The sequence below is a fragment of the Diaphorina citri genome, unplaced genomic scaffold, assembly GCF_000475195.1.
Source record: "Diaphorina citri unplaced genomic scaffold, Diaci psyllid genome assembly version 1.1 scaffold813, whole genome shotgun sequence".
Lineage (NCBI taxonomy): Eukaryota > Metazoa > Arthropoda > Insecta > Hemiptera > Psyllidae > Diaphorina > Diaphorina citri.
The window spans coordinates 93,143-108,266 of record NW_007378245.1 but is presented as its reverse complement, the minus strand read 5'-3'; the positions used below and the strand labels follow the sequence as shown (position 1 = coordinate 108,266).

Genomic DNA, 15,124 nt, shown 5'->3' with positions numbered 1-15,124 from the left:
GGGTTTCGCGATTATGTTCGCGGATTTCGCGATTATGTTCGCGGATTTCGCGATTATGTTCGCGGATTTGGCGATTATAGTCGCGGATTTGGCGATTATAGTTGACAAATAATGTTTTTCGAAAAAGCTCTTCGAACAAAGGGAATGATTTGATTAGATTCATATTAGACACCCAAAATATATAATTATGCTCCTTAACAGCTGATTCAAGATCAGTCCAACACCCACACAAACAACAATAACATATATCATCTTGTTCTATCATCTTGAAAATCAAGTTCTATCATCTTGAAAAATCCTACGAGAGAGGCGAAACTAGATCCCTAGTGTCCCTAGTCATATAAAATAAAAAATAAGGTAAACAATTAAATAATTCTCTCTGGATTTCCAGGAAGCTCCCGATCAAGACGGTTGAGAGAATTGCTGAAAGAGAAGAACTCGTTATTAAACTTGAAAACAAAATAAAGCGCGATGTCACCTATCAGATAGACATTACGTTTGATGGCACCCTGGCCAATCATCCCAGCAAGGCCTTCTGGCAGCAGACCTACATGGACAGTAACAACCAGAAGAGGTGAGTATCCCACTTAAAAAAAAAAAAAGTTTACATGGTAACCGCTGTGCGATGGTAACCGAAGTTTCGTGTTGCATCCTTGTCACATTTGTAGACTACCTACATACCAAATTTCAAGTCTCTAGCTGCAGGCTTGTCCAACCCGCCTACTTTCCTATTAGGTGCGGCTGGAGCCTGATTGGGGCAATTTTCTATTTTTTTAACCTCCTGAACCCCTACTTTCCTATTAGGTGCTGCTGGAGCCTGATTGGGGCAATTTTCTATTTTTTTAACCTCCTGAACCCCTACTTTCCTATTAGGTGCGACTGGAGCCTGATTGGGGCAATTTTCTATTTTTATAACTTCCTCTACCCATGTTATCCTATTAGGTGCGGCTGGACATCGTCGCCTATGAAACTGGACATTCATCTTTTTTGCTGTTAAAACTTATAAAAAATGAAAAAACAAAGTAGGTATGTGGTTTTTCCTACCTTAAGCATTAAATAATATTAAATTATTTTAATAATACTACCACAAACCGCCCGTAGCCGTAGAACTGACTTTTGGCACGCACTAATTATCCATTCTCCTCAACGCGTCTCCCAGCCTCAATGTTCTTACTCGGGAAATTAAAGTCATACGCATCGCAGACCTTGACTCGTCTGAGGAGGAAGATGACACGGCCGAGGAGAGGTAAGGGAAAACAGAACGAAGGTACGGAAAAACAGAACGAAGGTACGGAAAAACAGGACGGGGGATAGGGAAAACAAGACGGGGGTTAGGGAAAACAGAAGGAAGGTACGGAAAAACAGGACGGGGGTTAGGGAAAACAAGAGAGAAGAGTAGGTACCGACCGTTGATTAATGGTCAATGGCGGTGGACGAGATAAAAAAGTGAGTCTATGCTGTCGAGGCAGTGTACGGTTTCAGTGTGTGGACACACCTCTACATTATCAAATCGGAAAGACATCCAACGGGGGTTAGGGAAAACAGGACGGGGGTTAGGGAAAACAGGACGGGGGTTAGGGAAAACAAGAGAGAAGTAGGTACCGACCGTTGATCTATGGTCGATGACGATGGACGAGATAAAAAAGTAAATCTATGCTGTCGAGGCAGTGTACGGTTTCAGTGTGTGGACACACCTCTACATTATCAAATCGGAAAGACATCCAACAAGCTGTCACGATAGCTTTGCTGATCGCAAACATCCGACGCAGATATCCTGCACCATAACGTTGACAAATACATTTGGCCCCTGGTTCCCCTAGTGACAGATTGTTGTCTCTTCAGCTCTTAATAAGGATATGTCCAATTGAGCTTATTTCGCCAGCTTGGATTAGGCAAAGGATTTTTCTCTACAGATTAGGCTCACCTTCGTTTTTTTCCTTTTCTTTGAAAAATTTACTTTTTTGGTGATTTTTTTCTAGTTTTAGTGTATTTTTAGGAATAATTACTTGAAAATTAAAGTAACATTTAAAATATTCACTTGATTACTTGACAAATAATGTTTTTCGAAAAAGCTCTTCGAACAAAGGGAATGATTTGATTAGATTCATATTAGACACCCAAAATATATAATTATCCTCCTTGACAGCTGATTCAAGATCAGTCCAACAGTCCAACACCCACACAAACAACAACAACATTTATCATCTTGTTCTATCATCTTGAAAATCAAGTTCTATCATCTTGAAAAATCCTACGAGAGAGGCGAAACTAGAGTCGGTTTCAGAAAATCCCTAGTGTCCCTAGTCATATAAAATAAATAATAAGGTAAACAATTAAATTAATTCTCTCGTTCGCGGATTTGGCGATTTTGTTCGCGGATTTCGCGATTATGTTCGCGGATTTGGTATTTATTTGGCAGGAAACACGAACACAAAAAGCCTCCTCCGAGGCTTAGACTGTCAGCTTAGAAGTTGTTCATTATTGTTGTTTTTATTTTCAAAGGTCGAGAACTTGGTCATTAGGTCGTTCTCCCAATAATTTCCATTATATCAACAGTTTTTGATTGGTGCCCTTTTCTATTCTGTTTTACACTCTCTTTCCCATTTTATGTTTTATGCTCTCTTAATTCTATCCATGCTATTCTATTAGGTGCGGCTGGAGCCTGATTGGGGCAATTTTCTATTTTTTTCACCTCCTGAACCCCTACTTTCCTATTAGGTGCGGCTGGAGCCTGATTGGGGCAATTTTCTATTTTTTTCACCTCCTGAACCCCTACTTTCCTATTAGGTGCGGCTGGAGCCTGATTGGGGCAATTTTCTATTTTTTTCACCTCCTGAACCCCTACTTTCCTATTAGGTGCGGCTGGAGCCTGATTGGGGCAATTTTCTATTTTTTTCACCTCCTGAACCCCTACTTTCCTATTAGGTGCGGCTGGAGCCTGATTGGGGCAATTTTCTATTTTTTTAACCTCCTGAACCCCTACTTTCCTATTAGGTGCGGCTGGAGCCTGATTGGGGCAATTTTCTATTTTTTTCCTATTAGGTGCGGCTGGAGCCTGATTGGCGCCGAATGTTTCTATTTTTTTTCATCCATCCTGAACCCTACTTTCCTATTAGTGCCGGCTGCGCAGCGCTGATTCGGGGCAATTTTCTATTTTTTAACCCTCGCTGAACCCCTACTTTTCCTATTAGGTGCGGCCTGGAGCCTGATTGGCTGGCAATTTTCTATTTTTTTAACTCTCTGAACCCCCTACTTTCCGTATTAGGTGCGGCTGGAGCCTGATTGGCGGCAATTTTCTATTTTTTTAACCTCCTGAAACCCCTACTGCCTATTTAGGTGCGGCTGGAGCCTGATTGCGGGCAATTTTCTATTATTTTTTCACCTCCTGAACCCCGTACTTCCTATTAGGCTGCGGCTGCGAGCCTGATTGAGAAACAAAAGGCGCAATTCTTCAGTTATTTATGAAACCCTCGACTGATTATCGACCGCCAAACGTTACGTTTGCTTATTGTTATGGTGCCAGGCCTGCGAGCAGCTGATTGCGGGGCAATCTTTTCTATATTCTCTTCAAACCTGCTGAACCCCTATTGTCTCTCCACCCTAATTCAGTTGGCTGTCAGTAACTCGTAACCTATAGCGAATCTGGGAGTCACCATTTCTCAATCTTCTGTTTTTTTAAACCTCCTGACCCTACTTTCCCGTATTAGGTGCGGCCTGGAGCCCTGATGGGGGCCAATTTCTATTTTTTAACCTCCTCTACCCGATGTTAATCTCTATTAGGTGCGGCTGGACAGTCGTCGCCTACAGTCGAAGAACAGACACCAGTTCTCCTCAACGCGTCTCCCAGCCTCAGAGTGTTTCTTACTCGGGAATTAAAGTATACCCATCCGCAGACCTTGACTCGGTCTGAGGAAGAAGATGACACGGGCCCGAGGAAGAGTAAGGGAAAACAGAGTACGAAGGTACGGAAACAAACAGTACGCGGGATTAGGGAAAACAGGACGCGGGNNTATAATATAATTGCATTACCCCAGGCCACCCCCCCCCCCCGTGAGTTGAGTTTTTGCGGCCCGCCAACTCTCTACATTGGTCTCTTGCGGCCCTCGGGTGCCCTAAGGTTGGACAACCCTGTCTAGCTCTTACCGTTCTCGAGATATTTTGTTTACAAACAGACAGGCACACACGGACCAATGGCTGAAACTTTGGATTTGGGCGCTGGGACCTCAAACCGTGTTTTGGCACTAAAAACTGAGCATCGAAAATTTGACTTGATTACATTACTTTCCTTCCTATAGGGCAAAAAAGTAAAAAAAAAAAAACGCACTAATATCTGATTAGTCTAATTACCTATGTTTGTTGGCCTGTGGCCTCCTGATTGCAGATGGATCGTGGGCCTCAACTTGAAGAATGGCCTCGCCCGTCAAGTGTTCCCCTGTATGGACGAACCTAAGATGAAGACCTGGTTTGAACTGAGCGTCACGCATAAGACCGAGTTCCAAATCATGTCCAGCATGCCCATCCATGACACGGTCAACTTGTGAGTATAAAAGGCCTTTCCTCTACAACGGGCTTTGGTTTTTCTGGACATGGAAAGTAAGTGTGTCGCGCCGCATCGAAGAGGCGTTCACTCTGCGTTGGGAGTGGGGGTAAAAATTTGTGGAAGCTCAACAAACATGACATCTAGCGGAGAAATCACGAAACAATTTTGTATTTGATGCTAATCGAGAGTGGTTTCCGGAACCTAACCTAAGACGCCGCGTTTATTCTAGGAGGGGAAGTGAAATGAAAAACACGCGTTCAGTTCGCGTTGGGTTTGACATCATACCGAATTGAATCATTTAGATTTTTAGATGTGTAAAAACTGACTTACTTTAGAAACTGTTATGTCACTGTCCTGAGGTTGGGTTGGCATCATACCGAGTTGAATCATTTAGATAAGTAAAAACTGACTTACCTACTAACTGTCATGTCTTGAGTCATGTCACTGTACTGACCAAACTGTCTCATTTCAGCACCAAGGAGGGAGCATTCATCACGGATCATTTCCAGAGATCTCCTCCCATGTCTGTAGGATCCCTGGCACTCTTCATGCATGACTTCCAAGTCCCTCCTGTCAACTATGAGAATGGTAAGTCAGTCCAGTAACAAATAAGGTGGGAAGAGGAAATTGAAGGGATAAGCCCGATTCCCAGTTAGTTTCCAATATCCGTTCAGGTTACGCTCTAGTCGGAATTTCGGAATACTGTGAGTTGAACGGCAGATGAGAATACTTCCATTTAATTGCAAAGAATATTTTGACTGTACTTGACTGGAGTGCTCCACTTCACTAGCTTTACCTAAGGTGGGAAGAGGAAATTGAAGGGATAAGTCCGATTCCCAGTTAGTTTCCAATATCCGTTCAGGTTACGCTCTAGTCGGAATTTCGACATACTGTGAGTTGAACGGCAGATGAGAATACTGCCATTTAATTGCAAAGAATATTTTGACTGTACTTGACTGGAGTGCTCCACTTCACTAGCTTTACTTACCTACATTATATTGGAAAATCGGGCTTAAAATTATAATATAAAGAAATAAGTGAATAATTAGTTTGACACTACACGTGGAGACAATTTTCTTTTCAAGAAGTGACAAAGCAGACGAATTTAATACATAATACTAATTGACTCTGTAGAAGGCCATTTATATTTAAATAAGATTAGGTTCAACCTTATCGAACGTTTGACAAAGAGCCGTAACAAATATGTACCTATGTGAACCGGCAATAAGTATAGCAAATAAAGAAAATCGCTATAAAAATAGGGTTAATTAATCCATGAGTTGTGAGGAACCATGAAAACAAAAAGAATGAATCACTCATGAACTGTTTGAGACGAAGCTAGAAGTTTCTTCACAATTTTAGTGAATTAGTCAACGATAGGAACATGACTAGTGCCTCCTCCTGTGCTATTCAAATTTTCAAATACCCACTCAATTACCTACGTACTGGTCGCTACTCAATTACTGATTACACTGTCTTTCTGAGGCTGAGTGCACCTCAAATTCGGAATGTCAAGTATAGCCGAAAAAATAAGGAAGTGAAAGTGGAACCACGGCAACTTAAACTCATATCATACAAACACTGAGTTTTACAGAACACACAGGGTTTTTTGTGGGAAATCTTTCACAACTTTTCCACTTTGTTTCCAATATCCGTTCAGGTTACGCTCTAGTCGGAATTTCGGAATACTGTGAGTTGAACGGCAGATGAGAATACTTCCATTTAATTGGAAAATCGGGCTTAAAATTATAATATACTTTACTGAGTTTTACAGAACACAGGGATTTTTGTGGGAAATTTTTCACAACTTTTACACTTGTTCTGTCCTAGTCGGCATCAAATCCAGTGTATGGGGTCGGCACGATTTCTACCTGTCCCTCAGTAAGGCCCACTCCCTATTACCAAGCGTCCTGATTGCTCTCGAGCTCTACATGTCGCGGCCATTCCCTCTACCCGAACTCAATTTGGTAGCCCTACCCAACTTCAGCGAGGACGAGCCGATAGACTCCTGGGGACTCATGATGTTCAAGTAAGTTTGCATGGGAGGGGCGGTCGAATAGGAGGATGGGATGTGAAGGTATTGCAAGTCTCATTGTTATTAGAGATTTACAACTTTACACCCACATTTATGAACTAAAATTCTCGGTCTCAAGTCAGCCAGTCCTGGGGAACATCTCTCAGGAACTCGTTTTAACTGCTATGGTCTTATCGTCCCGAAATCGAAGAGAGAAGGAAGACAGGATTGGAGAAAGCCAGCCGTTCCGAGAACGAACATTATCCCATCAGGATAATATCCGCCCCGGGCGGAAATCGAACCCGCGGCCTAGCGTTTACAAGGCAGACGCACTACCAACTAAGCTAACTAGGCTGGCAAGTCTCATTGTTATCAGAGATTTACAATTTTGCACCCACATTTTATGAACAAAAATTCTCGGTCTCAAGTCAGCCAGTCCTGGGGAACATCTCTCAGGAACTCGTTTTTTAAAGCTCTGTTTTACGCGGGTATGACTCCAACCGAACGCGTGTCTTTCATTTCACTTCCCCTCCTGGCGTAACTCTTCGCGTTGACGCGCCCACGCTCAGACCATCTGACAGACCTGAGACAGAGTGGTGGAAAAATCTCGAGACAACTGTCTGACAGACCTGAGACAGAGTGGTGGAAAAATCTCGAGACAACTGTCTGACAGACTTGAGACAGAGTGGTGGAAAAATCTCGAGACAGCTGTCTGTCAGACTCTCTGAGCATGAGTAATTGGCATGATATAAACTTACGCAAAACGCTTCCGTTTCGCGCGTTTGGCGATTATGTTCGCGGATTTGGCGATTTTGTTCGCGGATTTGGCGATTATGGTCGCGGATTTCGCGATTTTGTTCGTGGATTTTGCGATTATGTTCGCGGTTTGGCAATTATGTTCGCGGATTCGCGTCCCGAATCGACATTTTGGATATTTGGCAAGCCTACCTATGTAGGTACCTACCTACCGAAATATTCAAAATATCTCCATTAGGTACCTACTCAATAAAGTACATTTACACTTTTTTTTCCCTTTTTTTTTTTTTGGTTCCCTTAAAATGGGCTCGCGGTTCCCGGTTTGGCCACCCCTGCAATAGAGGGTCATGTTCATGGCTAATTACAGGGTTGTGTTCATGGTTAGTTATAGGGTTATGTTCATGACAAGTATAGAGTTAATATGTTCATGACTATTTATAGGCGGGGTCATGTTCATGGCTATTTACAGGGTCTTTTTCACGACTACTTTATTTATTATAGGGTCATGTTTATGACTAGTTACAGGGTCATTTTCATGACTTATTATAGGGTCATGTTTGCATTATTTATTCGTGATGTTTTTTCTATTTTTTTCATTTCCTTGCTATCAGTGTGGCGAAACAGGTGAGAAATGTGTTACAGGTGGTTAACATGGGTAAACAGGTGGGTGATATGTGTAAACAGGTGGGTGATATGTGTAAACTGGTGGGTGATATGCGTAAACTCTATTTTTTTCCCTCAGAGTAGCCACAATTATAGTATGGCCCAGAGGTACCTTGTGCTTTCACTTCTGCTTGGCCTAGCATCGTGCAAAACCATTCTGAACATCCTACCGCGGGGTTATAGACTAGATCTCACACCCTATCCAGGGGACGGAGTATTCAAAGGACGGGTAAGTATTCCTGCCAAAGGTCTTTTCCTGCCAAATAAGTCCTTGGATCCTTCAAAGGACATAATATCTAGTATCAAAGGTCCTTCAAAGGACATATCTAGTATCAAAGGTCCTTCAAAGGACATATCTAGTATTTATTTGGCAGGAAACACGAACACAAAAAGCCTCCTCCGAGGCTTAGACTGTCAGCTTAGAAGTTGTTCATTATTGTTGTTTTTGTTTTCAAAGGTCGAGAACTCGGCCATTAGGTCGTTCCCACATTTCCTTGCTATCAGTGTGGCGAAACAGGTGAGAAATGTGTTACAGGTGGTTAACATGGGTAAACAGGTGGGTGATATGTGTAAACTGGTGGGTGATATGCGTGAACAGGTGGATAATGTGCATAATCAAGTGGGTAAAATGCATAAATAGGTGTGTGATATGCGTTAACACGTGAATAATGTGCTCAAAGGTGGGTACTATGCTTAAACAGGTGAGAGTAAGATGCATAAACAGTAGCTTTCTCAGGGGCAATTTTTTAAGAGGTTTGATAGAGGGAACTCTGTAACACTTAAGGGAAAAGGGGACCTAAGGTCTTATCGTTCAGAAATCGAAGAGAGAAAGAAGACGTCCAGAAATTGAACAAAATTGATCGCATAATTTTTTGGCTAAAACCAACGGTTTTCGAGATATTTGCGAAAAACTGGGCAATTTTCTATTTTTTTAACCTCCTGAACCCCTACTTTCCTATTAGGTGCGGCTGGAGCCTGATTGGGGCAATTTTCTATTTTTTCACCTCCTGAACCCCTCCTTTCCTATTAGGTGCGGCTGGACATCGTCGCCTACACCTAAGGTCTTATCGTCCAGAAATCGAAGAGAGAAAGAAGACGTCCAGAAATTGAACAAAATTGATCGCATAATTTTTTGGCTAAAATCAACGGTTTTCGAGATATTTGCGAAAAACTAAAAAAAAGTCACGAAAAATGACACTTACGCCCTTCTAGTTCAACTTTTTTAGTAGGACTACTTCCGCTAGCCGTAAAGTCTCGCTTTGAGACTTTTGACCCCTTATTCAGGACACCATCCCCGACCTTTTGGGCAAAAAATCAGAACTATACGTCATTTTTGTCCGTCAAAAAGTCTTCGTTTCCTAGACTAGTTACAAGGCAGACGCGCTACCAACCAAGCTAACTAGGCTGATGGCAACTTTTTTAGTAGGACCATTCTCCTCAACGCGTCTCCCAGCCTCAATGTTCTTACTCGGGAAATTAAAGTCATACGCATCGCAGACCTTGACTCGTCTGAGGAAGAAGATGACACGGCCGAGGAGAGGTAAGGGAAAACAGAACGAAGGTACGGAAAAACAGGACGAGGGTTAGGGAAAACAGGACGAGGGTTAGGGCTAAACTATGTACATATTTTCCCCCTCAACTTTTGCTATCCACCCCCATCCTATTATCTTTTGTTTCAGATCGAGCAGCCAAGTTTCAATTCTTACCTGAACAATCTCCAGACACTGTACTTGGAATATAGTAAACCAGTTCCCATCTCTCCCTATGTGAAGAAAACTATCGATGTCTCTAAACGTAAGTCTGAAAGTCCTGCCTTCATGGCAATGCCTACCTATACCGGAATCATTTGTTTCGCAATAGTTGCAAAACAAATGCTTCGAATGTTGAGCAATTTTAAGAGAAAACCTATTAGGTACCTATTACATACCTAAAAGTCAAGAGAAATGTTCCAGAATTACCTAAAGTCTGGAGAGGGAGAGGAAAAAAGTTGCTGAATTTTTGGATATTTCTGATTAAAATATTGCTCGTGGGAGCTAGGTTTAGAAGAACTTTGTAAAAAAAAAGAACAATGACTAAGTTACTTACCACAATAGGGACTAAGCTGAGTCCACACAGAGTCGTCGGCCGTCGATCCACAACCGAGGACTATGTGTGGACACAGCTTTGGGTACTCACCTAGTAAATTGAATTGCCCGGTTTCAAATCCAATACAAAACATGGGACTCTATAGTCACTCTATCCAGGAGACGTGAAATCAGATTTCAGATTCACGAGTTGTCACCGTATGACGTCATGCGCAGAACGAACTCAAAATCGTACACTAATTGACACCCCCCTGCAACTAAGCTAACTAGGCTGGCTCCAGGAGACGTTTAAACAGAGCGCAGAGACTAGCTGTAAGTTTTCTGTTTGGGTGTTTCAGTGCAGCTGATTCTTCACATGCTGGAACACGTTCTTGGAACGCAGAGCTTCAAGGCCGGATTCCAGACATTCCTAGTGCGAAGGTAAGACCTGAAGACTCTAGGGACAAGACTTTTCTCCCTCTTAGGGCGTCCACACATCTCCACCTTTGGCTTATGCCTGTCTTCCAAATGCAAAATCACACCCTATGAACATGATTTAGTCTATAAGGAATTTTTAATAATAATAATAATAATAATAATACTAATATAGTGCTTATTTATACTGCTCGCATAGGACTGAAAAGTCCCTTTACTCCAGCAGTAGGCTACTACTATTATTGAGGTCAAATTCTCAAATTATATTGAGGATAAAATTCTATACCTCGGCTGGGATTGAACCAACGCCCTCCTGTTTATCAGACGAGCGCCTTGACCACTACACCACCGAGGCCTACTTAAATGCTTGTCACAAATATCGTTCCCCGATTATTACACCTAGATAAATTTTATAACTTGACTCGGATTCGAACCACCAACTTCCAGTTTCTCAGGTGCTCAATGGACAATTTCGGGGATTGAGCCTAACATATGTATAAGTCCCCATTTTCTATCTCTCTTTATCTGAAATAACAGATCTTCACATCTTCTCTTTTTCCTCATTCCCTCTTTCTCTATCTCCCTGCCTCAGTGCCTCTCTCTCTATCCCTCTCTCTTTCTTTCTAAAACCTTTTTCATTTTTCTAAAAAAAACTTTTCCTCACTTCTCTCTGTCTCTTTCTCTCTTACTCACGTAAGCTAACCTCTATCCCTCTTTCTCTTTTCTGTCATAAGAGTAATTTCATAAAGTTCTCTCTCTCTCTCCCTCTCTTTTTTTTCTCTCTCTCTCTCTCTCTTTCTCTTTCGTAATCTTTTACGATTCTAGTAAGATCCAAGCTAGCTATTCCTCTCTTCTTCTCTCTCATAATCAAACCTATTTCTATCTCTCTCCGTTTCATTATTTGTATTCATTCGCTCAGTTTATCCCTATAGGTATTAAGCGTGACTATCTGTCTGTCTCTCTCCCTCTCCCATTCTCAAGTATCTACCTATCTCTGTCCTCCCTCAGTTCTCTCTTCAGCTTTTCCTATAGTGAAAGTGTTTGAGAGAAGTGTTTTTTTTTTTTTTACTTTCATTACTACAGTTATAGCAAAGCTATAGGTATAGATTTTTTTTTTTACTTTTTTTAAACGCCCCGGGCGAGAATCGAACCCGCGGCCTAGCGCTTACAAGGCAGACGCGCTACCAACCAAGCTAACTAGGCTGGCATAACTCATTCTCCAGCCTTGTAAACGCTAGGCCGCGGGTTCGATTCCCGCCCGGGGCGGATTTTATCCTGAACGGATAATGTTCTTCTCGGATCGGCCGGCTTTCTCCTATCCTGTCTTCCTTCTCTCTTCGATTTCGGGACAATAATACCTTAGCAGTTACAGTTCCCTCTGACAAACCTCTTAAAAAAAGACCTATTTTTTATGTTAAGCAAGGTGTTTTTTATTGAATTGTTACTGATACATGTATTATTCTTTAACCCATCAAATATACGAGACCTTGTTTAGACTGCTGGGGTAAAGGGTAAAGGGACTTTTCAGTCCTATTCGGGCAGGATAAACAAGGTATATTCTATTCTATTCTATTCTATTCTATTCAATTCTATTTCTCCTGTCGTCCTCCAGAGAGTTCAAAATGTACACGGATGTAGACCTCTGGGAAATGTATTATTCTTTAACCCATCAAATATACGAGACCTTGTTTAGACTGCTGGGGTAAAGGGACTTTTCAGTCCTATTCGGGCAGGATACACAAGGTATATTCTATTCTATTCTATTCTATTCTATTCTATTTCTCCTGTCGTCCTCCAGAGAGTTCAAAATGTACACGGATGTAGACCTCTGGGAGAGGCCTTTCCTCTACAACGGGCTTTGGTTTTTCTGGACATGGAAAGTAAGTGTGTCGCGCCGCATCGAAGAGGCGTTCACTCTGCGTTAGGAGTGGGGGTAAAAATTGTGAAAGCTCAACAAACATGACATCTAGCGGAGAAATCACGAAACAATTTTGTATTTGATGCTAATCGAGAGTGCAGATTTCCGGAACCTAACCTAAGACGCCGCGTTTATTCGAAGAAATACGCTAGGAGAGGAAGTGAAATGAAAAACACGCGTTCAGTTCGCGTTGGGTTTGACTTTAGACTGCTGGGGTAAAGGGACTTTTCAGTCCTATTCGGGCAGGATAAACAAGGTATATTCTATTCTATTCTATTCTATTCTATTCAATTCTATTTCTCCTGTCGTCCTCCAGAGAGTTCAAAATGTACACGGATGTAGACCTCTGGGAAACCCTCACAGAGCAGGCACGGCTGGTAGGGAAGATGCCGATAGCTATGCCACCTACCACCATGGAGGGGGTAGCCCAGTCCTGGATGTTTAAGGATAGACTGCCCCTGGTCACTGTCACTCGGGACTACGAGGAGAATTCGGCTACCATTACACAGGTAAGTGGCCTGTTCCAAGAACGACTCTGCACTTTCCGGTCTTCATTTTTAAACCATTTCTTCGGGGCGTTGGGAATCAAAGTGGCTAAAAGGTATTGGATCTTGAACCATTTGGTACAGGGCGGAACGGGTTTTTTTTTGGGTCTGTGTTGTAGCATGCTCATTACGTAGTATGTCCTTCATCAGGTGGTCAAGAAGACATAATACTTCCCATTCAAGTAGCCTCCTTGGCCGAGTGGGTATCACACTAGGCTTCGACGGAGGTCCCGGGTTCGATTCCCGGCGGGGTCGAAGTTTTTTCGGCTCTGTGCTTGGAGTTCGGGATGCACTGAGCCTCGTGAGGACAATTGAGTAGCTAATACTTTAATCGAGTTGCGACCAGTGGCCGCATTACCATCAGTGTAAAAAGATTCTTAAAAGATGGAAATTGATTGCAAAGGAAGCACTTAGTAGTTCTGTGATACCCACAAAAAGATGTGAAAAATGCTCTGCTTTATCATAAATGAAGTCAGCTCCCATGGCGTAGTGGTCACTGCACTCGCCTTGCACGCGGGAGACCCGGGTTCGATTCCCGGCGGGGTCAAGAAATTTGTATCATGCAAATGATTGATCCCGTGACTGGCTGTTGCGGGGCCCACTCAGCCTCGTGAGGAAAATGAGTAGCTATGACATATAAATGCGCATAGCGACCGGTGCCAGCATGGTAGGTAAACATTGGATTTTAGGATTATTGAGATATTGGAAAAATCCTACAATGCTGCAGTGAGCACCAAAGTTGTGACATAACACAAAGAAATTGCATTTACAAATCCTCTGTATGGTAAACAATGTAATCAAGTAAACATGTCTGCTAAATTTTATTTAAAGCGGGCAAACTGATCAAAAGTTACGGTGAAACAAGGAGTTTCATTATAAATGCAAGAGGTTTGATAGAGGGAACTGTAACTGATAAGGTCTTATCGTCCCGAAATCGACGAAGAAGGAAGACAGGATAGGAGAAAGTCGGCCATTCCGAGAGCGAACATTATTCAATCAATGTGATTTCTCAATTTTCTCGCTCTCGAATTTTCGACCCATTATTCGTTCAGGATAAAATCTGCCTTGGGTAGGAATCGAACCCGCGGCCTAGCGCTTACAAGACAGTCGCGTTACCAAAGTTCCAGCAAGTTGTCAATATTGATGATAAAATCCCATATCTCGGTTGGAATTGAACCCTCGACCTTCTGATTTGCCAAACGAGAGTCTTGACCACTATACCACCAAAACCGAGCGAGGTGAAAGAAATGGCCAAAAATTTACAAAACCAATGTTCACATTTCAAGAGGTTAACCCATTTGTTTGTTATCTCATGAAATTAACCCATTTGTTTTTCTTCCAGGTCCCTTCATCGTCAACTACGACCTACAGAATTGGTACTTCCTCTCCCAGAAGGCCACAACGCTCCCCGAAGCCATCCGCATCCAAGTACTGCACGATGCTCTCTCCCTGGCGCTCATAGGGCGTCTCAACTACACCGTGGCGCTTAACATGACGCATCTGCTACGCAAGGAGCAAGAACCCACCGTGTGGCGAACGTTCTACCCTCTGGCGGAACAAATGAGGAAGCAGTTCATCGGCACAGAGCTTGCGCGTCCGTTTGATGTGAGTGGGTTGCGATCAATGTCGCCGATTTAGAGCGACTTCGAAAGATGTAGTTGAAAGTTTCCCCATGAGATTTTAGGTCATTTCGTTCAGGACAGGCACACTACCATCACGTGACGTGACGTGACGTAAGATGGTAGTGTGGCTGTCGTGAACGAAATTACCTTCAATCTTATGGGAAAACTTTCAACTACATCTTTCTGACTCCTCATGACTTTACGTGACGTAACGTGATGGTGGTGTGTATCTACCTTTTCACTTTTTGTGTCTTGGACATGGGAGTGTAAAGACGTAAAGTGAGCAACCAAGACCTCACTTTTCAATTTAATTCCATTGGATTCCCAGGCATACATCCGTACACTGATCCAGCCGGTATTTGACGCGCTTGGCGCGACTAGTCCTGACGAATCCGCGCTCAAGTCGGACTTCCGCGCTAAAACCAAACACATCCTGTGCGCAGCCGGACACGAACCTTGCATTAACGAAGCGCGAACCATGTTCCAACAGTGGACCAAGAACTCTGCGCCTGACTTCGGTAAGTATAGGGTTCCTACCACACTGATGGTGGATTTCAACAATGACTAA

At 42.8% G+C, this 15,124-nt stretch overlaps 1 protein-coding gene across 1 annotated transcript in view; it reads left to right on the top strand.

Moving 5' to 3' along the window:
- Positions 1-15,124, top strand: part of LOC103512240 (thyrotropin-releasing hormone-degrading ectoenzyme-like) — a 20,193-nt gene extending 5,069 nt beyond the window's left edge. Inside the window, exons 2-13 of the mRNA XM_026825769.1 lie at positions 392-574; positions 4,382-4,537; positions 5,013-5,128; positions 6,371-6,569; positions 7,922-7,994; positions 8,053-8,202; positions 8,431-8,490; positions 9,653-9,767; positions 10,396-10,477; positions 12,706-13,028; positions 14,277-14,539; positions 14,885-15,124. Coding sequence (XP_026681570.1) covers positions 392-574; positions 4,382-4,537; positions 5,013-5,128; positions 6,371-6,569; positions 7,922-7,994; positions 8,053-8,202; positions 8,431-8,490; positions 9,653-9,767; positions 10,396-10,477; positions 12,706-13,028; positions 14,277-14,539; positions 14,885-15,124 — 1,960 coding nt within the window. The remainder of the gene's footprint in view (positions 1-391; positions 575-4,381; positions 4,538-5,012; positions 5,129-6,370; positions 6,570-7,921; positions 7,995-8,052; positions 8,203-8,430; positions 8,491-9,652; positions 9,768-10,395; positions 10,478-12,705; positions 13,029-14,276; positions 14,540-14,884) is intronic.